This window comes from Sapajus apella, unplaced genomic scaffold (genome assembly GCF_009761245.1).
Source record: "Sapajus apella isolate SASKATOON/1434 unplaced genomic scaffold, GSC_monkey_1.0 scaffold62, whole genome shotgun sequence".
Taxonomy (NCBI): domain Eukaryota; kingdom Metazoa; phylum Chordata; class Mammalia; order Primates; family Cebidae; genus Sapajus; species Sapajus apella.
Window position 1 is genome coordinate 15,368,696 of NW_022437002.1, and position 25,734 is coordinate 15,394,429.

At 46.4% G+C, this 25,734-nt stretch overlaps 1 protein-coding gene and 1 long non-coding RNA gene across 2 annotated transcripts in view; one reads left to right on the forward strand and one right to left on the reverse strand.

The window, feature by feature from the left end:
• The window catches only part of LOC116529409, a 44,440-nt gene extending 21,365 nt beyond the window's left edge, over positions 1-23,075 (reverse strand). The window contains exon 1 of the long non-coding RNA XR_004259492.1: positions 22,787-23,075. This is a non-coding gene — a long non-coding RNA (uncharacterized LOC116529409). The remainder of the gene's footprint in view (positions 1-22,786) is intronic.
• Positions 11,964-25,734, forward strand: part of MPL (MPL proto-oncogene, thrombopoietin receptor) — a 15,679-nt gene continuing 1,908 nt past the window's right edge. Inside the window, exons 1-10 of the mRNA XM_032247219.1 lie at positions 11,964-12,452; positions 12,623-12,755; positions 13,067-13,245; positions 13,761-14,059; positions 14,454-14,616; positions 14,873-14,999; positions 20,731-20,915; positions 21,078-21,220; positions 23,067-23,226; positions 23,508-23,604. Of these exons, the coding sequence (XP_032103110.1) occupies positions 12,374-12,452; positions 12,623-12,755; positions 13,067-13,245; positions 13,761-14,059; positions 14,454-14,616; positions 14,873-14,999; positions 20,731-20,915; positions 21,078-21,220; positions 23,067-23,226; positions 23,508-23,604 (1,565 nt within the window). The 5' untranslated portion in view covers positions 11,964-12,373. The remainder of the gene's footprint in view (positions 12,453-12,622; positions 12,756-13,066; positions 13,246-13,760; positions 14,060-14,453; positions 14,617-14,872; positions 15,000-20,730; positions 20,916-21,077; positions 21,221-23,066; positions 23,227-23,507; positions 23,605-25,734) is intronic.

Below are 25,734 nucleotides of genomic sequence, written 5' to 3' on the forward strand. Positions count from 1 at the left end.
TGACCATCTGTGTGGCGTTGGTCAAGTCTCTGAGCTTCAGTTTTTTCCTCTAATAAATGGGGTTAGTAATAGCTACCTCATTGTTGTTCATGTTAAATGAGACCACACAAGCCCATCTTTCACAGCAGTGGGCCTGGGCCGCAGTAAGTACTCAGTGTAAGCTGATATCATTATATGCAAATGCAGGAAGCTGCAGGGGAGTAATGGTACACAAGGATGTGTATTTTGAAAATACTTGGATGGTTGGGGGAGGATGAATTTAAGAGGAAGTAATTAATTGAAGTAAATGGGAGGCTATGTAGGATGAGGGAGATGGGAACCGCTAGAATAAAACTTCACGTCAGATCCACATTCACTGCAAGAATATTGCCAGGTCCAGGGTGTGGGGATTAAACCGTTGTCTTTGATGGAGACCAATACGTAAACAAGGATGCCTCTGTGAGGTGACAGCTATGTTAACAAGCAATAAAATACAGTGGTGTATGCTCTAAGAGAGTGGGGGAAGCTGGGGAAGGCTTGAACAGGAATTGGAGTCAGGACAGTTTCCCAGAGAAAGTGACATTTTAATCTGAACCATGAAGAGGAAGCAAGGTTTCACCAAAGGAAGAGACCCTGGCACAGGAAACAACACCTGTAATATTTGGCATGTTCAGGAGCTTCAAATAGTTCTCTGTGGCTGGAGCAAAGGGAAAACAGAGTAGTGAACCCAAAGAGGTGATGGATGCCAGGCTGTGCTGAGCCTTATAAGATATGAATCTTTTATCCTGAGATCAGAGGAGACACAGAAGAGCTATAAGCAGAGGTGTGTCATAATGAGATTTGCATTTTTTAAAAAGGTCACTCTGGCTACCCTGTGGAGAACAGATTATATAGGAAAAACAGTAACGGTGAGGTGCATGACTAAAAATTAGATACCTTAGATGAGATGAATAAATTCCTAAAGAGACACAAACTACTGAAACTGACTCCAGAAGGATTCACCAAAGGATTCACTAAATAGACTGAAACAAGTAAAGAGACTGAATTAGTAATTAGAAAAACAATACTCACAAAGGAAAAGCACAGGCTCAAAGGCTTCAATGAAGAATTTTACCAAACATTTAAAGAATAAATACAAAACTCTTCACAAACTTTTCCAAAAAATAAAAAAGGAGACAAGACTTCCCAATTTATTCTGTGAGGCCAGTATTACCCTGATACCCAGAACAGACAAAGATTACACAAGGAAAGAAAACTACAGACCAATATCTCTTATGAATATGGATTCAAAAATTCTCAAAAAAAAAACTAGCAGGAAGAATCCAGAAACATAAAAAAATTATACATCATAATCAAATGGAATTTATCCCAAGAATGCAAAGTTGATTTAACATCTGCAAATCCATACATTATACCAATAGAATGAAAAACAAAAACTATATGATCATTTCAGTAGACAAAGAAAAAGTATCTGACAAAATATAATACCCTTTGTGATTAAAAAAAAAGCTTTAACAAATTGCAAACGGAATCTTTGTCAACCTGATAAAAGATATGTACCAAAAAAAAAAAAAAACCATAGCATCATATTTAACAGTAAAAGAATGAATGCTTTCTCCCTAAGATCAGGAACAAGACAAGGATATGTGCTCTCTTCACTTCTAGTCAACATCATACTGGAGATCCTAGCCAGAAAATTGAGCAAGGAAAAGAAATAAACAACATCCAGACTGGAAAGGAAGAAATAAAACTCTATTTGCAGATAACATGATAGTATATATAGAAAATCCTAAGGAATCCACTAAAAAACTAATATATGAGTTCAGAACAGTTGCAAGATACAAGATCAAAATGGAAAAAGCAATTTTCTTCTGTGTACTTGTAATAAACAATCTGAAAATGAAAATAAAACAATTCCATTTATGATTGCCTTAAAATAATATAATAATAAATTTATCAAAGACTTATACTCTTAACACTATAAAACATCACTGAAAGAAATTAAAGATCTAAATAAACAGAAAATGAAGCATCTCTTATTCATGAGTGGGAAGGCTTAATAGTGGTAAGATGATAATACTTCCCAATTGGTCTACAGATTCAATGCAGTCCCTATCAGATTTCAGCTGGCTGCTTTGTAGAAAATGGCAAACATTTTAAATTCATATGGCATTGCAAGAGACCCAGCCAAAATAGCCAAAATAATCTTGAAAAAGAGGAACAAAGTTGGAGGACTCACATTTCTAGATTTCAAAACTTACTACAAAACAACAAAAATCAAGACAGTGTGGTACTGGCATAAGGAGAGACATATGAGATCAATGGAGCAGAACTGTGAGTCCAGAACTAAAGCCATGTGTCTATGGTCAACTGACTTTCAACAGAGGTGCCAAGGCCATTCAATGGGGAAAGACCAGTCTTCAACAAATGGTGCTGGGACAACTGGATAGCCACATGCAAACGAATGAATTTGGACTCCTACCCAAACACCACATATAAAAATTAACTCAAAGTGGGTCAGAGACCTAATTATTAGAACTAAAATGATAAAGCATAGAAGAAAGCATAAAAGTAAAACATAATTACATCAGATTTGGCAGTCAGTTTTTAGATATGACAGCAAAGGCACAGGTAACAAAATAAAAAAAATACGTAAGTTAGAATTCATCAAAATTGAAAACTTTTGTTTATCAAAGGACACTGTCAAGAAGGTGAAAAACCACAGAATAGAAGAAAACATTTGCAAGTCATATATCTTATAAGAGACTTATATCTAGAATATATTAATATAAAGAAGTCTTATAACTCAATAGTAAAGTGACAGATAACCCATTATCGTTTAATGGACAAAGGATCTGAATAGACATTTCTCCAAAGAAGATAAACAAATGGCCAATAAGCACATGAAAAGGTGTTTAACATGATGAGTCATCAGGAAATGCAAATCAAAACCAATGTGAGATACTACTCATACCCACTAAGATGGCTATAATCAAAAAACATAACAAGTGTTGGCAAGGAAGAAAATGGAACTGTCATACACTGCTGGTGGGAATGTAAAATTGTGAGCCTCTTTGAAAACTAGTCTGGCAGTTCCTTAAATGTGGGAACTCTAAACTCTCATAAGACCCAAAAATTCCACTCCTAGGCATATATACCCAAGAGAAATGAGAACGTATGTGCACACAAAAACTTGTATATGGATGTTTATAGCAATATTATTCATAATAGCCAAAAAGCAGAAACAACTCAAATGTCCATTATCTAATGAATAGATAAATGGTATATGGTATATCCATACAGTGGAATATTATTCAGCCATTAAAAAGGAATGAAGGCCAAGCATGATGGTTTGTGCCTGTAATCCCAGCACTTTAGGAGGCTGAGGCAGGCAGATAGCTTAAGCCCAGGAGGTCGAGATCAGCCTGAGCAACATGGCAAAACCCTATCTCTATAAAATATACAAAAATTAGCCAGGAATGGTGGTGCATGCCTGTAGTCCTAGCTACTCAGGAAGATGAGGTGAGTGGATCAGCTAAGCCTGGGGGGGTCAAGGCTACAGTGAGCTGTGATCGTGCCACTGTACTCCAGCCTAGGCTATGGAGTGAGACTCAGTCTCAAAAAACAAAGGGGGGGGGTGCGTGAATGAACTACTAATGCATGCTATAATGTAAATGAACATTGAAAATACCATGCTAAGTGAAAGAAACCAGTCACAAAAGACAATGTATAGTGGTCATACTTCATTTATATGAAATTTCCATATACCACACATCTATAGAGGTAGAAAGTATATTATTGGCTGCTTAGGACTAGGAGGAAGTTAAGGAGCCAAGAGGATGAGTGTAAAAGGTACAGGATTTCTTTTCGAAGTGAAAAAAATGATCTAAATTTGACTGGTTACACATATCTGTGAATATACTAAAAACCACTGATTTGTACATTTTAACTGAGTGGGTTGTATGGTGTGTGAATTATATCTCAATAAAGCTGTTGTTTTTTTAAGTGAAGGCAAGGAGATCAGTGAAAGACTACTATAGCAGTGTCGGTGAAATGATGGTGTGGTGGTAGCACACTGAAAGAAATACCACAGAGAAAGGAGGGACAGGGGTTGGATATAGGACCTGTAAGAGAAGAGTCTAGGATTACTGACAAGCTTCTGTTTATTTGACGGGTGGGTGGTGATACCAGTCAGTCACTAAAAGAATAAAAACAGCTAATATTTACATAGTACTTCATTGCCCGGCACCGTTCCAAGCATTTTGCATGTATTCATTCATTCAGTCTTCAACAACCCTATTAGGTAGGCACCACTATTATTCTCATTTTACAGAGAACAGGACCAGAGAGGCTAGTAACTTGGCTCAAGTCTGATAGCTAGTAAGGGACAGAGCTGATTTATTGTGGGTTTTTTTGTTGCTCTTGTTTTGAGACAGGATCTCGCTTAGTCTCCCAGGCTGGAGTGCAGTGGTTCAATCATAGCTTACTGCAGCCTTGACCTCCTGGGCTCAAGCAATCCTCTTGCCTCAGCCTCCCAAGTAGGTGGGACTGCAGGCATGCACCACCATGCCCAGCTAATTTTTTAAAATTTTTTTGTAGAGATGGGGTCTCCCTATGTTACTCAGGCTGGTCTCAAACTCCTGGGCTCAAGCAATCCTCCTGCCTAAGCCTCTCGAAGTGCTGGTATTACATGTGTGAGCCACTGCATCTGGCCAAGAACTTATTTTTGTTTTTTGTTTTTTTGAGATGGAGTCTTGCTCTTGTTGCCTAGGCTGGAGTGCAATGGCATGATCTCAGCTCACTGCAACCTCTGCCTCCCAGGTTCAAGCGATTCTCCTGTCTCAGCTTCCCGAGTAGCTGGGATTACAGGTGACTGCCACTATGCTTGGCTAATTGTTATATTTTTATAACAATTAGAGACAGGGTTTCGCCATGTTGGCCAGCCTGGTCTGGAACTCCTGATCTTGTGATCCACCTGCCTTGGCCTCCCAAAGTGCTGGGATTACAGGCATGAGCCACCGCACCCAGCCAAGAGCTGATATTTAAACCTGGCTATTCGGGCTCCAGAGTCCCTCTCTTACCCACAGTACTATGCTGCTTCTCTAACACAGTGGAAAGGGCCAGAATAGTACACTTCCAAATTCACCACACACGTATCGATCACATGCTACGTTCCAGGTTGTGGGCCCCAAAGATACCCTCCCCCATCAGAAGGTCTCCACATTCCCATTGTGGCACTGAAGACCCAGAACCCAAATACAAACAAGTTAGCAAGCTGCAGGTCCAGAGCACACTCCTAAATGCTCAGCCTCGCCTGCCCACACCTGTTCCAGTCTCAGTTCTCACTGCTTCATTCAACAGCCATATTCTCACAGGAGATGGCCTAGGTTGGGCAGGGCTTGGAGCAAAAGACCTGCCCAGCAGCACAAACTTGTTTCCAGGGATAGAACAGAAGAGGCAAGAGGAAAAGCCCATTAGGAGGCGTCTGGAAAGGCTAATCCAGTGAGTACTTCATCCGAGGAGCCTCCCTACAACCCCCGTCCTGGCCACAAAAACGGAACTCCCACCAGTTGGCCTTGAGTCATTCATTCCTCTCCCGCCCCCAAGGAAGGGGTGATTTCCTGCAGGCAGCTCAGGCTCCTCTCAGGGGCTGTGCATCCCCTTATCTCACCCAAGGCCCTCTCCCAGGGCAGGGCAGGCAAACCAGAAGCTGGCTGCCATGGGGCTGGTCCTCGTGTTTCCTCAGCAGTCCTTGGATTCTGGGGTCAGGGAGAGACCCAGCAGCTCAAGGCCCACTCAGAAGCCAGAGTGTCTCACAGAGGGCAGAGGACAGAGGGCTGACAAAACTGGGTTCTCTGCAGCTCTCTCCCTTGGGGTTACCGCTGGGCAACTACTGCTCCTGTTTTCATTTACTTGAATTAAACCTCCAGGTGCCTGTTTTGAATGCAGACTCATCCAGCACAAGACTCACACCAGGCCCTGTGCCAGGCACATAATGTTAAATAAGTGAACGAAATGGAGGAAACAGCCATAACATGGTCCTAGTCAGAGGTATCTGTGCAGTAGTTAAAAGAACAGGCTTTGGAGTCAAACAGATCTGAATCCCAATCTCAGCTCCATCCTTTGATAGTGACTTTGAATTCACTGATTCCTTCTAAGGCTCAGCTTTCTCTTCTGTGAAGTGAGGACAAGGGCACCTAACAGGGTGGCTGTGTGATGAAATGAGACAATGCATTCCCACAGTGCTGGCAAACAGCAAGAGCTCCTCACTGCTAGGTGGCAGGATCCTGTCAAGAGAGAGGGTCAGGGAGGGCAGGCCCACTCCCACCCAGCGCCTACCCCAGGAGGAGGGGCTTAAGATGATAGTCCTGGCCAGGCGCAGTGGCTCACACCTGTAATCCAAGCACTTTGGAGGCCAAGGCAGGCGGATCACCTGAGGTCGGGAGTTCAAGACCAGCCTGACCAACATGGTGAAACCCCATCTTTAAATTTAAAAAATAATAAAATAAAAAATAAAAAGAAGACAGTCCCTGGTCCAGGAGCAGTGGCTCACGCCTATAATCCCAGCACTTTAGGAGGTGGGCGGATCACGAGGTCAAGAGCTCAAGACCAGCCTGGCCAACATGGTGAAACCCCGCCTCTACTAAGAATATAAAAATTAGCCAGGCGTGATGGTACGTACCTGTAATCCCAGCTACTTAGGAAGCTGAGGCAGGAGAATCACTTGAACCTGGGAGGCAGAAGTTGCAGTGAGCCGAGATCGCGCCACTGCACCCCAGCCTGCGCAACAGAGCAAGACTCTGTCTCAAAAAAAAGAAGAAGACAGTCGCTACTTGGGGATTCAGTTCTTATGTAGCTGTAGTGAAGGTACAGCATGGCATTTTATAGATAAAAAGAGGCTCAAGTTTCTGTGGGAACTCAGAGGAAGGAAAGGTTATGTGTGTGTACCCAAATGACCTCAAGGGGTGTCCTTGGGGTCCCCCTTTCATTTGTGTCTAATTGTTATGGCTCAGTTCCTACTCCACATCCTTTGGGAAGTGCATGCCTTCCTGTGTTTTTACCAGGACTCTCCAAGGGTTTATATCCCACAGGTGTCCTTACCTCCTTCCCTTTGTTCCTAAAGCACCATGAATGGAGGGTTTTGTGTACAGGACACTTTACTGATGTCTGGGCATGCTGTAGGGAAGCCAAGCACTCACAGAACAGGGAGCACACTGAGTATTTGGCATCATCATTCCGGAATTCTCCTGAGATAGTCCTAGCTGGAATTTCTCACTGGTTGACCTTTCTTCTCCTCAGATTGCTGTCTTTCATGTACCAGCCCTCTTCTGGTTTCTCTGGAGTTACCACAGGATATTCTAAAATTCCCATCTACTTCATTTCCCCCAAACTCAGCTCTCTAATGCTTCCCATCATGGCCATGCCCAAAGTGCCTCCCCTTTTTAAAGCAAAAAGGCCCATCCAGTTTGTTTCTGATCACAAAAGAGCTGCAGGGCCTCTAAAAGGAATGTGAAATTGTATTTCACTTTTAATTAGCCTTTCCCCCCCACTGCATATAGCTGGGGGGGATAAGAAAAGACTCCCAAGAAGTAGGGACTTGGGGGCACAAAGAATCACAAAGGAAGTTCCAACAGGCTAAGTGGGGTGGGTCTGTGCCTGGGGGAACAATGGGAACAAGGCCTTGTGCGTAGAAAGGGGATTGGGTATGGGGACTAGTGAATGGAGCATCCTGAGGGAGAGATTCCAGCAATGGGGGTCCTGTGCTGCAGCACTGTGTGATGAGCCTTCCTCATCTTGTGGAGCTGCAGAAGGATTTTAAGCAGGAAGAATATAAACAAATAAAAGCAAATTTGAACCTCAGAAAAAGCACTAAGGAGATACCGTTTGTCAACTATGAGAATGGCAAACCTAAAACAACATTGACTGGCCAGGTGCAGTGGCTCACACCTGTAATCCCAGCAATTTGGGAGGCTAAGGCAGGCAGATCACCTGAGGTCGGGAGTTCAAGACCAGCCTGGCCAACGTGGTGAAACCACTCTCTACTAAAAACACAAAAATTAGCTGGGTGTGGTGGTGGACACCTGTAATCCCAGCTACTAGGGAGGCTAAGGCAGGAGAATCACTTGAACCAGGGAGGCAGAAGTTGTAGTGAGCTGAGACCGTGCCACTGCACTCCATTCTGGGCGACAAAGTAAGACTGTCTCAAAAAAAAAAAAAATTGACAAAGATGTGGGGGAAATACAGCACCCTAACACACTGCTAAATTACAAACGGAACCACCATTTTAGACCGACGACTAGCAATGTTGAGAAAGAGATGAGGCGATAGAGAATCCTAGTGCCTAAAGCTACCTGTCCCAGATTTTCTGACTGGATAAAAATGGCAGGTGTTGGGAAATCCAAAAACATGGGGAGATAAAGGGCAAGGGCACAGGCACAGGCTCAAAAGAGTGAAGAGCTAGTTATCTTCCCCCCTCACTGCTCAGTGACATCATGTTAGCAGCTTCAAACAGGCCATGACGGAAATATTTACACCACAAAAAGCAGCAAATGCTACCAGACAGAACACCCCACCCCACCCCGGCCAGTCTGTCAGCACACTACAGCCCCGAGCCAATCCTCATCCAGCAACCCCTTGAGTTCTCTGAACAATGGCTACCCAGAGATCAAGTACCAGTTTTATAAGCCAGGTCCTTGGCCTTATATCCCAACAGGAAAGCCTAGGCCTGCTGAACACGGCTGGACTTTAAAGAGCCTGCAGGACTCCTTCACCACAGCAGGCAGACCTACGTGGCCTCCTTTCTCCTAGGCCCAATCCCAGTTCCAGCTTGATTTTCTAAAGAAATCAAGGCCTGGAGAAGGCAGCTTTTTCCAGCTGTGTGGAACCAAAGGAAAATGGGAAAATGACAGGACAGAGAGCAGACCTCCTCCCATGCAGAAGAGGAAAGCCCCTGTCTCAACTCTCTTGACAGTTATACACAAGCGCCTTGCAGGCCCTGCACCTTTGACCACTATTATACTGCCTCCTTGTAGAAGACACAGGACTTGGTAAGAACTTAGATGTAGGTGTAGAGGGAGAATGAAGGTTTGAGGATAACCCTCAGGTTCCAGGCTTAGGAGCCTAGGTAGCCCATGAGAGATGCAGAACAGAGCTTGAAGAGAGGACCTAAGGGCATATGGGAGTTAGTTATATTTGGGGCTCGGTGAGTTTGAAGTGCCTATGGGACAACAAATAGAGATGTCCAACTGAGAATCTGAAGTTCGAGAGACTGATGAGATCTCACAAGTTACCAGAGTGCAGATAGAGTTGAAGCCATGCGATCACTCTGGTAATAGAAAAGGCTGAGCAGGGACACCTGGAGGCAGCAAGATTTAAGAGAAAGAGCAAGCACAGAAGGAAACTGAGTGAGGATGTGATAGGAGGTAAGAGGAAACCAGGAGAATGTGAAACTGGAAGGATGAAGGTTATCAAGTGTTGAATACGAAGAAAACTAAGATGAGAGACACAATGAGATGACTGTGGCTGGCTGAGAGGGAAGAAAGAAAGGAGATAAGATTCAAGTAGGCAGGAGCCAGGGCCAGGCAGGGCCAGGCACACCATCGGAAGGCATTTGAGTGGTATTCTAAGTGGGGAATCTTTGGAGGATTTTAAGAGGGGAGTGAAGAAATCTGATGTGCATTTTAAACATATCTCTGTTGTGTGGAGGACAGCCTGGTGGGGTTGGGAATGAAGGCGGGGACACCAGTTAGGAAGCTATTACAGTAACCCAGACTTGGACTAGGATGGTAAGGGTGGAGGTGGTTAAACGTGTTCAGATTCATTTTGAAGGAAGGTCTGACAGGACTTGCTAATTAACTGGATGTAGAATGCAGAGTAAGAGAAGACAGGAATCAAGGAGTATGGAGGGTGTTGGTTCAAGCAACTGAGTAAGTGGTGATGCTATTTACAGAGGTAGGCAAGGCTAGAGGAAAAAAAAAATAAACAGGGTTGGGGCGGGAACAAGAACCAGAGTTTTATTTTGGCCACTTTAAGTATAAAATACTTGCCAGGCACGGTGGTTCACGCCTGGAATCCCAGCACCTTGGAAGTCCAAGGCGGGCAGATCATCTGAGGTCAGGAGTTCGAGACCAGCCTAGCCTAACATGGTGAAACCCTGTCTCTACTAAAAATACAAAAATTAGACAACCATGATGGTGTGCACCTGTAACCCCAGCTACTTGGGAGGCTAAGGCAGGAGAATCACTTGAACCCGGGAGGCGGAGGTTGTAGTGAGCCGAGATCACGCCATTGCACTCCAGCCTAGGCAACAAGAGTGAAACTCCGTCTCAAAAAAAAAAAAAAAAAAAAGAAGTATAAGATGATTTTAGATATGCAAGTGAAGAAGTCAAGTAGGCAGCTGGCTATCCAAATTTGGAGCCCAGGGAAGAAGTCCTAGCTAGAGATATTCTTTTTTGAAGTCATCAGCATATACATAGCATCAAAGCCATGGGACTGCATGAACACTAAAGTTGTGTTTCCCCTCTCACTTATCTCACAGAAGTTTGGGTAGCCCTTGACTGGGGACTGGGAAAGGTATCCAAAGTCATTACCATCAGTCCTTGTAACGTGAGAGCCAGGTACAGCTAAAGACAAACTGACTCAGGGATTGCTTGCAGAGAAATGGTGCCAGAGAAACTAAGACTTCACAGGAGGGTGGAAGGAGTTCCATCTATCTCCTCTAGCACCTCCCACAATTCTGTTAGCAAAATTAATTCAGAAGGAGAAAGAGAGGAAGGTGATATTGAGGATACTTAGTCTGTAGAGTCCAGCAATGGGAGCCCCAGCTGCAGCCTGAGGGGCCAAAAATGGGAATTAATGTGGCTCTGCACCCTCCCCCTAACTCACCTCCTGTTCCCATCCCCACCCACACAAGAGGCAAAGCTCCTTGAACTGGCATAAAATCCACACACAGAGCAGTCCCAAGAGGAGGCTTGAAGTTCAGTGACAGGAGATGGCCACAGCCTGAATGAAGAGCTGAGACCAGCCATCCACTGATTTTTTTTTTGAGACAGTCTTGCTCTGTCACCCAGGCTGGAGTACAGTGATACGATCTTGGCTAACTGCAACCTCTACCTCCTGGGTTTAAGAGATTCTCCTGCCTCAGCCTCCCAAGTAGCTGGGACTACAGGCAAGCGCCACCACATCTGGCTAATTTTTTTGTATTTTTAGTACCGATAGGGTTTCACCATACTGGCCAGGCTGGTCTCAAACTCCTGACCTCAGATGATCCACCCACCTCAGCCTCCCAAAGTGCTTGGATTACAGGCATGAGCCACCATGCCCAACCCTATCCACTGATTCTGAGCAAACAGGATAAAAGTACTGAAGACCACTGCGTCTCCAACTTCAAGGTACATTCAAACCATCTGGGGATTTTGGTAAAATGCAAGTTCCATTTTAACAGGCTTGGGGTGGGGCCTAAGATTCTGCATTTCTAACGAGTGTCCAGGTAGTGCTGTTGCTCCTGGTCTACAGACCACACTTTGGGTAGCAAGGGATTAGAGGCAGCCGTGGAGGCCACTCATAATGGAGAGGGCATGTCCAGTTCCAGGGAAAATGTATTTATTTATGCACAAAGTCACAGAACTATTAAAGTGGAAATAGCCACCATTTGGCATGGCTGTGAGACAGTCATTTCTCAGCAGATAACGCCTCCGAAGAGCACAGGATGGCTGGTACACACGTGGGTTCTGAAGACTTACCGCCTGAGCTTCATGTCTTAGTACGTATGTAATCTTGGGCAAATCTTTTTTTTTTTTTTTTTTAAGACAGGGTTTCACCATGTTGGTCAGGCTAGTCTTGAACTCCCGACCTCAGGTGATCCGCCCACCTTGGCCTCCAAAGTGCTTGGATTACAGGCGTAAGCCACCATGCCCAGCCTGTCTTGGGCAAATCTTTAACTTCTCTTCATCTCCGTTTCCTCATCTCTATAATGGAAATAACAAGACTATTGTGAGGACTGTCAATGGATATAGAGTGCTTAACACATGGCAGCATAGTAAGTGCTCAGGAAAGGTTGCTATCCTGATGCTATCATACCATTCTATAATCGTTAACATAGATACAGAGGATGACTCACCTTTTGGTACATAGCAAATATACAACCCCCATCTCGCTCCCACCAAAAAGCCTAGGTCCTCTCTTTCAATTTTCTCCTTCCCTCCTTCCCTCCTGCCCACTCCCCCTCCTCGGCCCCTGGCCCCAGTGTGGTCTGGATGGGCCCCAGAGGGGCAGGGACAGAGACAGGACGTGGGGCTGTATCTGACAGGAACCCGAGGGGCTGGCCTGGGAGGGGATTGGGGCCCGGCTTCCTGAAGGGAGGATGGGCTAAGGCGGGCACACAGTAGTGGAGAAGATGCCCTCCTGGGCCCTCTTCATGGTCTCCTCCTGCCTCTTCCTGGCCCCTCAAAACCTGGCACAAGTCAGCAGCCAAGGTGAGGTGCATAGAGGGTGGAGATCACCTATGCCCAGGAGGAGGGAGCCCTGGGAGGTAATGCAGGGCTCTGGGAGGGGAAGATAGAATAAGAGCTCTCCTGCTGGTCCCCTACCCTTCCACATAAACATGCTGGGAGGACCCAGGGCCAACTCACCAGCTGTTCATCAGATGTCTCCTTGCTGGCCTCGGACTCAGAGCCCCTGAAGTGTTTCTCCCGAACATTTGAGGACCTCACTTGCTTCTGGGATGAGGAAGAGGCAGCGCCCAGTGGAACATACCAGCTGCTGTACGCCTACCAGGGGTAGGTGCTGGGCTGTGCCCCACATTCCATATATCTTTCCCTGTACTTAGCTGAGTCCCACTCCAGCAGCTTCCCTGCCTATCAGAGGACCATTCTGAATGTAAGCCCTAAGTAGCCACTTTTCGAACAGTTGTAGTTTGGATGCATGTGGGCCCCAGCTCCAGCCCCTACATAACCCCTAATCCCACCTGTCCCAGGCAGTGAGAAGAAAAATTACAGTACTAGAGACAGAAGTTGGGCATGGGCCCAGGTCTGGTTCCTCAGGGCTCTGCATGGTGGCTGTGTAGGAGGGACCTCTGCTATGCCAACAGGGAGAAGCCCCGTGCCTGCCCCCTGAGTTCCCAGAGCGTGCCCCGCTTTGGAACCCGATATGTGTGCCAGTTTCCAGACCAGGAGGAAGTACGCCTCTTCTTTCAGCTGCACCTCTGGGTGAAGAATGTGTTCCTGAACCAGACTCAGACCCAGCGAGTGCTCTTTGTGGACACTGTAGGTAAGAGCCAACCTCCCACCATTCTGCCCCCTCCACTTGCTGCTCCCAGTCCAGCTCCTGGAATCAGACTTGTCTCTGCCCTTTTAGCTCAGCACAGATAACCCCATTACCAGACCCCCAGTGGCACCCCAAGACTCCCTGGTCATTCCTCCCAGCTTTGGCATCTATAGCTAGACCTGCCCCACAGATCATTTCACACCCATTCAAGAGTTACAAAATACCTACTATGTGCCAGACACTGGGCTAGGTGATGAGAATATGGAGAGAAAAAGGGATCCCTGCTTCAAGAAGCACTGAGTCTAGCAAGCCTTCATACTGCAAGGAAGTCACTGTCCTCATGAAGGAAGAACAGAATCAGGAGCCTCCCTAGCCTGCCCTCTGGAAGAAAGACAGTCTACAATTTTTGAATCCAGAAGCTGCCCCATTTCAGCCCCCAGCACCTTCTCTGCAGTCTAGAGGCTAAGCCATAGACTGTGGCACTCAGAGAGTTCTGATGTGCCCTGTCTTGCCCTCAGGCCTGCCGGCTCCCCCCAGTGTCATCAAGGCCATGGGCGGGAGCCAGCCAGGGGAACTCCAGATCAGCTGGGAGACCCCAGCTCCAGGTTTCAGTGATTTCCTGAAGTACGAACTCCGCTATGGCCCCAAAGATCCCAAGAACTCCACTGGTCCCACGGTCATACAGCTGATCGACACAGAAACCTGCTGCCCTACTCTGCAGGGGCTACGCTCAGCCCTTGTTGTGGACCAGCCTCCATGTTCTCAACCCACAATGCCCTGGCAAGATGGACCAAAGCAGACCTCCCCAACTAGAGAAGTATGCTGACCTCCTTCTGCCCCACCTCTTATCTCTCACCTCCAATCTTGCCCCAGGAAAGGACAGCCCATACTTTGGGGGTTTCAGACCTGGGATGGTCCTTGGAGAGTTAGTATAGGCTCAGTTATGAGCCATGTCTATTTAGGGGCTTCCTACTTTGGGTCATTTCCACTGGCAAAAGTGAAGGCTTTCAGGCCTCGAAATTAATGGAGATTTCCCAACAAAACCCTGAACACCACCTGAAACCCACCAACCTGGCCCCCAGTCTGTGTGTGTACCTATCCAGCAAGGAGCTGAGCTCTTCTCCACAGCAATGCTGTGCAAATGTAAGGGATGGAAGCTGTCTCAGCTGACAGGCAGGCCTAGATTGTGAAGCTGGGATTTTCCTCCCAAGGCTTCAGCTCTGACTGCAGTGGGTGGAAGCTGCCTCATCTCAGGACTCCAGCCTGGCAACTCCTACTGGCTGCAGCTGCGCAGCCAACCTGATGGGATCTCCCTCCGTGGTTCCTGGGGATCCTGGTCCCTCCCTGTGACTGTGGACCTGCCTGGGGATGCAGGTAAGTCGACAAAGGAACGGGGAGGTGGGGAGGGGATTTAAAAAGATCTCTGAGGAAGCTTGGGCTGGATCTGAAGCTCTGGGAACCATGGTCCTTTCTGATGACCTCGAGCTTGCCATTGGACAGGATGAACTGTGTTCAAGGAGAGAAGAGAGAATAGGAGTCAATGTTCTAAGTTATGTGTGTAGAAATTATCTAAACACCCTATACAGTAGGGGCACATGGGTCCTAATGGGACTTACTTCTTTGACCTTAGTGGCAATTGGACTGCAATGCTTTACCTTGGACCTGAAGAATGTTACCTGTCAATGGCAGCAACAGGACCATGCTAGCTCCCAAGGCTTCTTCTACCACAGCAGGGCACGGTGCTGCCCCAGAGACAGGTGAGAGCTGAACTGCTGATTGAGGTTGGTGTCACGGGAGTGAGCTACAGTCTTGCAGAAAAAAGGAACAGATTGTCCTTGGTCCTCTTCACTCTCCTCCCTTGTCCCAAAACCATACAGCTTCCAATGCTCTCTTAACTATTCTCTTATCCTCCAGTCAGTATTTTATCTTCTCAACCCCTCTCTATTCCCACTGGGAATGCTTTGGTTTAGTTCAGCCTTAATCATGTCACTGGGACCACTGCAACAGCCTACAGTCTAATTCACCTCCAATGTATTCCCGATGCTGCTAACAGAGTGATCTTTGTTAAGCTCAAACTGTGCATGACTTTTGTAAAGCTCTAACTTTGCATGGTTTCCCCTACTCAAATATGTACTGCAATTTTGCATTATCAAAGCCATAAAAAAATTTAGCCTGGTCTTCAAAGACTTCCACCAAGCACCTAACGAATCCTTCATCCTCTCCATAGCTAATCTATAACCAAGTTGTATTGATTTTACCTATTAACTATCTCTAAAATCTGCCCACTGGTCTATCACTGCCACTATCCTACTATAACCATCATCACTTTTCTCTTGAGCTACTGGAAAGACATAGTAACTGATCACCCTAAGTCTTCCTTCTTCACATAGGTACTGAAGGGGTCTTTTTGTTTTGTTTTGTTTTGAGATAGAGTCTTGCTCTGTTGCCCAGGCTGGAGTGCAATGGCGCAATCTCAGTTCACTGCAACCTCTGCCTCCCAGGATCAAGTGATTCTCCTGCCTCAGCCTCCTGAGTAGCTGGGATTACAGGCATGTGCCACCACACCCTACTACTTTTTTTAAGTATTTTGTAGAGACAGGTTTTCACCATGTTGCTCAGGTTGGTCTTGAATTCCTGGCCTCAGGTGATCCAACACCTCTGCCTCCCAAAGTGCTGGGATTACAGGTGTGAGCCACTGTGCCCTGCCTGAAGGCATCTTTTAAAAATGCAAAAATGAACATAACATTCCCTGCTTAAAAATCTTCAATAGCTTCCCACTACTCTTAGGATAAAGAAAAAACCTCCCATCTCAGACCCCCATGCCCAACCTAATATTGATTGATTGATTGATTGATTGAGGTGGAGTCTCACTCTGTTGCCCAGGCTAGAGTGCAGTGGTGCAATCTTGGATCACTGCAACCTCCACCTCCTGGGTTCAAGTGATTCTCCTGCCTCAGCCTCCAAGTAGCTGGGATTACGAATGTGTACCACCACACCCAGCTAATCTTTGTATTTTTAATAGAGATGGGGTTTCATCATGTTAGCCAGGCTGGCCTCAAACTCCTGACCTCAAGTGATCTACCCACCTCAGCCTTTGAAAGTGCTGGGATTAGGCCGGGCGCGGTGGCTCAAGCCTGTACTCCCAGCACTGTGGGAGGCCGAGGCAGGTGGATCACGAGGTCAAGAGATCGAGACCATCCTGGTCAACATGGTGAAACCCCGTCTCTACTAAAAATACAAAAAATTAGCTGGGCATGGTGGCGCGTGCCTGTAATCCCAGCGACTCAGGAGGCTGAGGCAGGAGAATTGCCTGAACCCAGGAGGCGGAGGTTGCGGTGAGCCGAGATCGCGCCATTGCACTCCAGCCTGGGTAACAAGAGTGAAACTCCGTCTCAAAAAAAAGAAAGTGCTGGGATTACAGGTGTGAGCCACCACACCCAGCCTAACATTTAATTTTTAAATATAAATTGGATCATATTATACATATGGTTTGTTGACTCACCTTTTTGTTTAATAGTATGTCTCAGAGATCATTACAAAACTATATAATTCATTCTTTTTAATAACTGCAAAGATATCCATAGGATACAGATGCCTGAGTGGACTAAAGGGTAGCAAAACTGCAGTCATCATTTCCTCTATCAAAACTTGCTCTTCCTGCCAGGTGGGTGGCCAGAGTGGCTGGATCACCTGAGGTCAGCAATTGGAGACCAACCTGGCCAACATGGTGAAACCCCGTCTCTACTAAAAATAGAGGGCCTTACCACCAGGCCCTTTATGTGAAAAAAGACCAAAAAAAAAAAAAAAAAAATTAGCTGGGTGTGGTAGCGCATGCCTGTTGTCCCAGCTACTCGGGAGGCTGAGGCAGGAGAATTGCTTGAATCCTGGAAGGGGAGTTTGCAGTGAGCCGAGATCACACCACTGCACTCCAGCCTGCGCAACAGACCGAGACTCCTTCTGAAAAAAAAAATTGCTTTTTCTTTATTGCCCCTCATCCTACCAGCTCAGTTTTCCTGGCCTGAAAAGTAGAAATCATCCTGGACTTCTCCCATTCCTATACCCTCCAGGCCTAACCAGAAATAGTCTTGTCATTTTTACCTTTTCAAAAACTCTTCAATCATCTCTTTCCCTCTATCCCACTGCCACTACCCTATTTTCACATCCTCAGCACTCTGCACATGAAAAACTACAAGAATGTCACAATGTATTTCTCAGCTTCTACTTGGCCCTCACGAATCCTTTCTACAGACTGTAGTTAGAATGATCTTCCTAAAGTACAAAACTAATTATGGGACTTCCCTGCCTAAAATCCTTAAATGTCTACATAATTACTACAAGATTAAGTTCATGTTCCCCAGAAAGGCCATAAGGCCATCCATGACATGGCCTGTAGTCTCACATTTACCACTTACCACCACGCCCTTTATGTGAAAATCATCTGCACCACTTAGAATTTCCCCCTAAGTACCACACTCTCTTATCTATGCACAACCATGTGCCTAAGATGCCTGTTTGTCCCTTTTGCCTATCCTATTTTTAGTCCAAAACCCAGTCTAAACATCAGCTTAACCAGGAAGCACTCCCTGGCCCTCCCAGTCTGGGTTGGATGCTCCCCCTTGATGCTCCCAAGCCAGTCTATGTACATCACAGAAAAACACCATGTTTGTTTTTCCATATTTCCCACCGAAATTAGATCTCTTTGAAGCTTATTCCTCTATGCACTCATAGGGCCTGGCACAGTACCAACTGGCACATAGTATCAATTATTTGTTGATTAAATGGGTAAACAAACCTATTTTAGTGATAGTGAGCCACTTAGGGGTTATAATCAAGAGGGAGACATGATTCATTTGTTCAATAAACAATTATTGAGGGTGACTTTGTGCAAGGCACTGGTGACAGACAGTGCAACGAATAAAATGGAAAAGGGGCCAGGCACGGTGGTTCACACCTGTAATCCCAGGACGTTGGGAGACTGAAGCAGGCAGATCACTTGAGGTCAGGAGTTCGAGACCAGCCTGGCCAACATGGCAAAACCCCATCTCTACTAAAAACACAGAAATTAGCCAGGTGTGATGGCAGATGCCTGTAATCCCAGCTACTCAGGAAGCTGAAGCAGGAGAATTGCTTGGACCCGAAAGGCAGAGGCTGCAGTGAGCTGAGATCGCATCACTGTACTCCAGCCTGGGCAACAAAGCAAGGCTGTCTCAAAGAAATTTTAAAAATAAATAAAATGGGCTGGGCGCAGTGGCTCACGCCTGTAATCCCAGCACATTGGGAGGCTGAGGCAGGCAGATCACTAGGTCAGGAGATCGAGACCATCCTGGCCAACATGGTGAAACCCCGTCTCTACTAAAACACAAAAAATTAAATGGGCATGGCAGCACACACCTGTAGTCCCAGCCACTCAGGAGGCTATGGCAGAATAATTGCTTGAACCCAGGAGGTGGAGGTTGCAGTGAGCCGAGATCTTGCCACTGTACGCCAGCCTGGGTGACAGAGCAAGACTCAGTCTCAAAAAAATAAAAATAAAAATAAATAAAAACAAATAATAAAATGGAAAAGGTTTCAGCATTGTTGGGGCTAACATTAGTAGAGGGGAGGGGAAAAGGAGGGAGAGACAAGCAAGTAAAGAAATAAAGCAACACAATTATAATAGAGACTAAAGGGGGGCGTGTGGTAGGCGGGGGAGGGGGTGTTGCTAATTTAAACTATGTGGCCAGGAAAAGCCTCACCAGGGAGGTGACAGATAAGCCGAGATCTAAATGGCAAGAAGGAATGAGTCACATGAAGACCTACAGTTAGAGCAATCCAAGGCAAAGGCAAAGTGCAAAGATAGGCATTTGGCATATCCATGGCACAGAAAAAAGGCCTGTGCGGATGAAGGGTGATAAACTGGCATGAGAATCATAAGAGATGAAAATGGCAAGGCAAGGCGAGACCAAATCACAGGGTCCTGTAGGCCTGGAGTTTGGGTTTTATTCCAAGTGGGATGAAGAGCCACTGAAGGATTTTAAGCAAAAAAAAAAAAATGACATAATTTGATTTGTATTTTTAAAAGATATGTTTCTCTGTGAATAAATAAGAGTAGAAGCAGGCCGGGCGTGGTGGCTCATGCTTTTGATCCTAATACTTTGGGAGGCTGAGGTGGGTGGATTACTTGAGGTCAAAAGTTTGAGACCAGCCTGGCCAACATGGTGACACCCTGTCTCTGCTAAAAATACAAAAAATTAGCCAGGTGTGCTGGTGGGTGCCTGTAATCCCAGCTTCTCAAGAGGCTGCGGCACGAGAATTGCTTGAACCCGGGAGACAGAGGTTGTAATAAGCCAAGATCGCACTACTGCACTCCATCCTGGACAACAGAGCAAGCCTCTATGTCAAAAAAAAAAAAAAAAAAAAAAGTAAAAGCAGATTCACCAGTTAGAAATTTGCCTTAATCCAAGCAAGGTATAACAGTGGTTTCGTCTAACATAGCAGTGGTAAAGATCAAAATAAATAGATTTGTGATATATTCTGGACATTATCACATCAACATTTTTGGAAGCAAATTCTGGTAGCTGTGTGCAGCACAAGTTGAAGGTAGTGGCAAAAACAGAAGCAGAAAAGCCAGTTAGGAGGCTATTATAATAATCTAACAGCAAAATAACACATAGGGGTAAAAGGAATGCTGTATGAGAACAAGCTAAAAATATAAGATATTTTTCTCCAGAAAGATGAGGGGTTTTTTTTTGTTGTTGAGATGGAGTTTTACTCTTTCACCCAGGCAGAGGCGCAATCTTAGCTCATTGCAACCTCCGTCTTCTTGTTTCACGAGATTTTCCTGTCTCAGCCTCCCAAGTAGCTGGGATTACAGGTTCCTGCCATCACACCCGGCTAATTTTTGCATTTTTAGTAGAGACAGGGTTTCACCATGTTAGCCAGGCTGGTCTCGAACTCCTGACCTCATGATCTGTCCGCGTCGGCCTCCCAAAGTGTTGGGATTAAAGGCCTGAGCCATCGCACCTGGCCAAAGGTGCTTTAATCTTTGAACTATGCATGCTAAGCCTGTCTGAAAAAAAAATATCTTTGAACCAATCCTGTGAGGTTGGTATCATTAACCCACTTTACAAATAGAAGGAAACTGGAGTAGAGATAAACCAAGTAACTTGCCCAAAGTTATTCAAAGGTAAGCCAAGACCTGAACTCAGTGAAAACCCATGCTGTTTTCACATGTCATTCTAGGCCTTTCCTCAAAGGGAAGAGGCCAGACAGCAAAGCTAACTTCAGAAAACATCATGGCAAAACAACAAAAACAAACAAACAAATGAACAAAGGGGAAAAAAAAGAAAGAAAACATCATGGCATAAAAACAGAGGAAAGCTCTGGAGGCCTGTCCAAGGAAGGAGTCAAATGATAATCCCTGCAGGCCATCGTTCCTGTGGGATGGGAAGCCTCAGATTATTCTCTGGGGCAGGGCTGATTCAGTGACTCTGTGGGACTGGGTCTTAGGTACCCCATCTGGGAGAATTGTGAAGAGGAAGAAGAAACAAATCCAGGATTACAGACCCCACAGTTCTCTCGCTGCCACTTCAAGTCACAAAATGACAGTGCTATTCACATCCTTGTGGAGGTGACCACAGCCCTGGGTGCTGTTCACAGCTACCTGGGCTCCCCTTTCTGGATCCACCAGGCTGGTAAGAACTTTCTTCCCCATTCTTCCCACATAGTTCCCACCCCCACTGAATCAGACCCTATACCCAGGATCCCCAACTCTGGCCCTTCTGACCCATGGCCCTGGTGGCATAATGCCTCATGCACAGAAAGGCTTAAGCTACTCCCTGCTGACATCCCTGTAGTGGGCCTCACCACCCCAAACTTGCACTGGAGGGAGATCTCCAGCGGGTATCTGGAATTGGAGTGGCAGCACCCATCATCCTGGGCAGCCCAAGAGACCTGCTATCAACTCCGATACACAGGAGAAGACCATCAGGACTGGAAGGTATGGTTAAGGAACAAATGCCCACAGACCTCACTACGCAGGAGATCCCTGGGGTTGACCATGCCTGTTAGCAGGAGTGAAAGTGTTTATGTATCTATGTCTCTGCTAGTACATCTATGTTTACTGCATTCAACTGGTATCTCTCTTGGGCATCTGATACTGCTGGCTACTCCTACTCAACATTTCTCTTCCGTTGGTCTTTGGGATATCAGTCTTCCCTGATTTTCTTCCTATCTCTCTGACTGAACTTTCTCACTCTCCTCTCCTGGCTCCTCCTGTCCAGCCTTCCATAAAATGCTGTGCTTTCTGGAGTCTCATCCTAGGCTCTTTTCTCCTCTGATAAAATAGATATGCTCTACCCAGGTGAGTGCTTCAACTCCATGGTTTCAATGGCCATACATGAAAAAATCACAATTTTACCATTCTAACTGCCATATGGAGAGGAATTTACAAACCACAGGCAGATTACCAAAACATCTGAAATCTGTTTCCTCATTGGTGAAATAGGGATGAAGCTATCTACCTTATGGAATTACAGTAAAAATTAAATACCGTATCTAAATACCTAGCATACTGCCTGGCATACGGAAGGTGCTCGATATACATTAAATATTAGTTTGTCTACTTTTATTCTCATTTGCCACACATATATAAAACTGTGTACAACATCTTATAAGATGGTTCTACCAAAACTTCCTCCCCTGGACATTTCAAACTCAGTGTATCCAAAATGGAACTCCTCTTCCTCCCGAAACTTTACTTTTTTATTGTGATATAACTTACATACAACAAAATATACAAATGTTCAACATAAAAGCTGTGCATGAGTGTACACCCATGTAACCGTAACCAGGATCAAGGTCCTCCGCCACCAAAGGTAATCACCATCCTGATATTACCACTGATTCATTTAGATTGTTGTTGAACCCTATAAAATGAAACCCTAAAGTTGAACTCTATAAAATGGAACCCTAAACTTACTTCTCTTCTGCTTCTTGTCTGGCACCACTACTTACCCAGTACCCAAGCCTGAAAGCACCCTTGACTCTTCCTCTGTTTCCCTTGTCCCTTCCCCCTGCTCATCAACAACCAAGCTGATGGCAATAAAGTACTAACAGTCCTCAAATTCCTACCAGGACTGCCTTAGCCTCCTCTGTGACCATCCAGCCTTCTCATCCATGTTTATAGCACCCTAAATCACTCTGTAGCACAAAACCCAGCATTAAATGCTTCTCTGGACTTCCATGGTGCCTTGCACTAATTAATTGTTGTGATTATCTACCTGTTTGGATGTCCCCCTCATTAGACAGGTAAGAGACCGTGTTTCATTGCTTTCTCCCCAGTGACTAACCCAATATTTGGAGTATCACACAGTTCATAAATGTTTGCTGTCTTCCTGCTTGTACACATGATGTTTGTACTCCAGCACCTAGCACAAATCTGGCATCCTCTGCGGCATGAGTATTATTTGTGGCATGGTCTGTGTGACTCCATCGCCCGCCCTGGGGTTGTGGTGAGAGCACCCGGCAGGGTGTGTGTGTACCGGGATCCCTGCCGAGGGTGTACCTGGGTGTTGGTGTTAGGATGCGTAGCTCTCTGAGGTGAGGACTGTGCTCAGGAGGTGGGCGCTGGCGCATTTCTCTCGGGCAGAGCGTGATCCCATTAGGGAGAGGCTCTCGGTTAGGGAGGCCTATCTTGTTTCTGCCGGGAAGCGTGTTTTCCGCAGGTGGTGCTCCCTGTGGGAAACTCCGACCGCGTGGGGATTCGGAGCTGCAGGACGTAGGTCAAACAGACGCCAGGCTGTCGAAGCCGCGACGCCTGGCCACCCGCACGCTTTTCTGCGTAGGTGGTGGAGCCGCCTCTCGGGGCCAGAGGAGGAACCCTGGAGCTGCGCCCGCGATCTCGCTACCGTTTACAGCTGCGCGCCAGGCTCAACGGCCCTACCTACCAAGGCCCCTGGAGCTCCTGGTCCGACTCAGCTAAGGTGGAGACCGCCTCCGAGACCGGTGAGGCAAGCCCTGGCCGCGCCAAAGCCGCACAGCGCCTGCGCCAGGGCCAGGAAGCCGGGTGCGGGAAGGGCGGGGCGGGGCGCGGAGAGGGGCGGGGCGCCGGGTGCGGCAGGACCCGGGCGCGGAGAGGGGCGGGGCCCTGGCAATGCGGGTCCACGGCTGCGCTGGTGCCCGCGGTGACCAGGGGTGGCGAGGGGCGGGGCCAGAACAGGGTCTGGCCGGCTGAGGGCGGGGCTCCGGCCAGGGTGGGCCGAGGTCTGACCCTTTTTGTCTCCTAGCCTGGATCTCCTTGGTGACCGCTCTGTTCCTTGTGCTGGGCCTCAGCGCCCTTCTGGGCCTGCTGCTGCTGAGGTGGAAGTTCCCTGCTCACTACAGGTCGGGTACCGCCCCTGCCAGGCAGGAGACGGGCGGTGGACGGGGCGGAGCCGAAGTCCTCTCAACAAGCATCCTCGGGTGGCTCTGTGACCCCAGCTCTCGGGCCACCGCCCGTGCGCACCTACGGCATTGCCGCTTCCTGCACGTCTCCTCTGGGACTCGCAACAGCTCCTTACACTCTAACACGCGCACTGTACCTCACACCTCACAGCCCTGCCTCCTGCTGCTCACTCGGCGACGAGGCCATCGTCCACCCTTCAGCCAAGACGCTCACCCAACCCCCATCCAATCGGCCATCAGGTCCCACCTCCTAAACCTCATCCAAGCAATGGCCCCCTTTCTCTAGCCTCACAGACATGACCTGTCTCACTGAAACAGAACCTCTTCCTCCTCCGATCTAGCCTCACACAGCCATCAGAATAATCTTTCTAAAATGCACACAGGAACCTGTCAATTCCCTCCTTACATCCCTTTAATAGCTCCCAGGACATAGTCCAGGCCCCCTATGATGACAAGCAAGGCTCTGCAAAATCTGCCCCTGCCCGCAAGTATTTCACCCGCTTCTACCCTGTGCATCGGCCTTTCCAAACTGTTGGTGGTTTTCTCCACAAGTCAGCTTTTACTTTTCCGTGCCTTTGCACATAATGTCCCCTCTGCCCGAAATATTCTCCCTGTCTGACTAAACCATTCATCTGTAAATAACTTTCTTCGCCAACTCTTAAGAAACCTTTCCTGACCCTCCCGTTTGGCCGCTGCTTTGTGCTCCAATACAGTACCAGTAGTGTTTTCCTGTGTTTATTTCTGTATATATGTTCAATCTTCCCTATTATACCTTACTTGGTCATCTTTAAATCCTTAGCACAGTGCCTGCCAAGAAGCAGGCCCTTAAATAAAAGTTATTAATGAGTGACTCATTTATGTGGGAAGACTAAGGCTGAGGAGAAATGCCATTGGAGGCTATAAACATGCAGGATAGAATGCATCCCACCTCCGTCCTTCATCTGCTGCTTCTTGAAAACTTAGCTCAGAAGTCAGCTCCTCCAGGCAGTGTCTTCTGATGGTCCTAGGCTGGTTCAAGTGCCCTTCTTGTGGGCTACCATCTCTCTTTGAACTTTTAATCTGCCCATATGTATGAGGAGACTGGAAGGTAGCCTCCATGCAGGTAGCCAGATGTAACAAAAAAGTTGGAGAAGTTGAAAGAAGCAGTCTGCTGAGCCAGACATACTCAGTTCCTTTTCCCCAATTTACCAGGTAAGTCACACGTCCTCCCCTGGAGAGATATGAGTGAGGTCAGTGAAGAGGCCTGAAATAGTTTGCTGATGTCCCTACATGCGGAAATATGAGGCTAAAGAATTGAGGTTTCCCCAACATTAAGTATGGATTCCCCTTAATCCATTCTTCTCCCAGAGAGACTACCCTCTCCAGTAACTTACTAATAAGCTCCACTGATTTTCTTTATTCAGCTAATTTAATGAACATCTACTATGGGCCAGACACTATTCTACACCCTAGAAATATAGGAGTGAACAAATAGACAAACTCTCTGTTCTCAGGGAGCATATGTTCTAGTGGTGTGAGACAGACAAAAAAAAAAATACATTTAACAGTATAATAAATGTACAAGTGCTATAAAGAAAAATGAAGTATAGCAGGAGATAGAGTGTGATGGGGAAGGGAAGTGGCACTACAGTAGTCCCCTCTTATCCACAGTTTCATTTTTTGTGGTTTCAGTTATACTTGGTCAATTAAGGTCCAAAAAAATTAAATGGAAAATTTCAGAAATAAATAATTCATGCATTTTAAATTGTGAGTAGCATGATGAAATCTCTTGCCATCCCACTGTGTCCCACCAGGGATGTAAGTCATCCCTTTGTCCAGCATCTCCCATGCTGTATACGCTCCCTGCCCCATAGTCACTTAGTGGCCATCTTGGTTATCAGATCGACTCACTGCGGTAGTGCAGTGCCTATGTTCAAGTAACCCCTATTTTAGTTAATAATGGTCCCAAAGTACAAGAGTACAAGAGTAGTGATGTTGTTGGCATATTGTTATAATTGTTCTATTTTATTATTAGTCATTGTTAGTATCTTACTGTGCCTTTTTTTTTTTTTTTTTTTTTTTTTTTTTTTT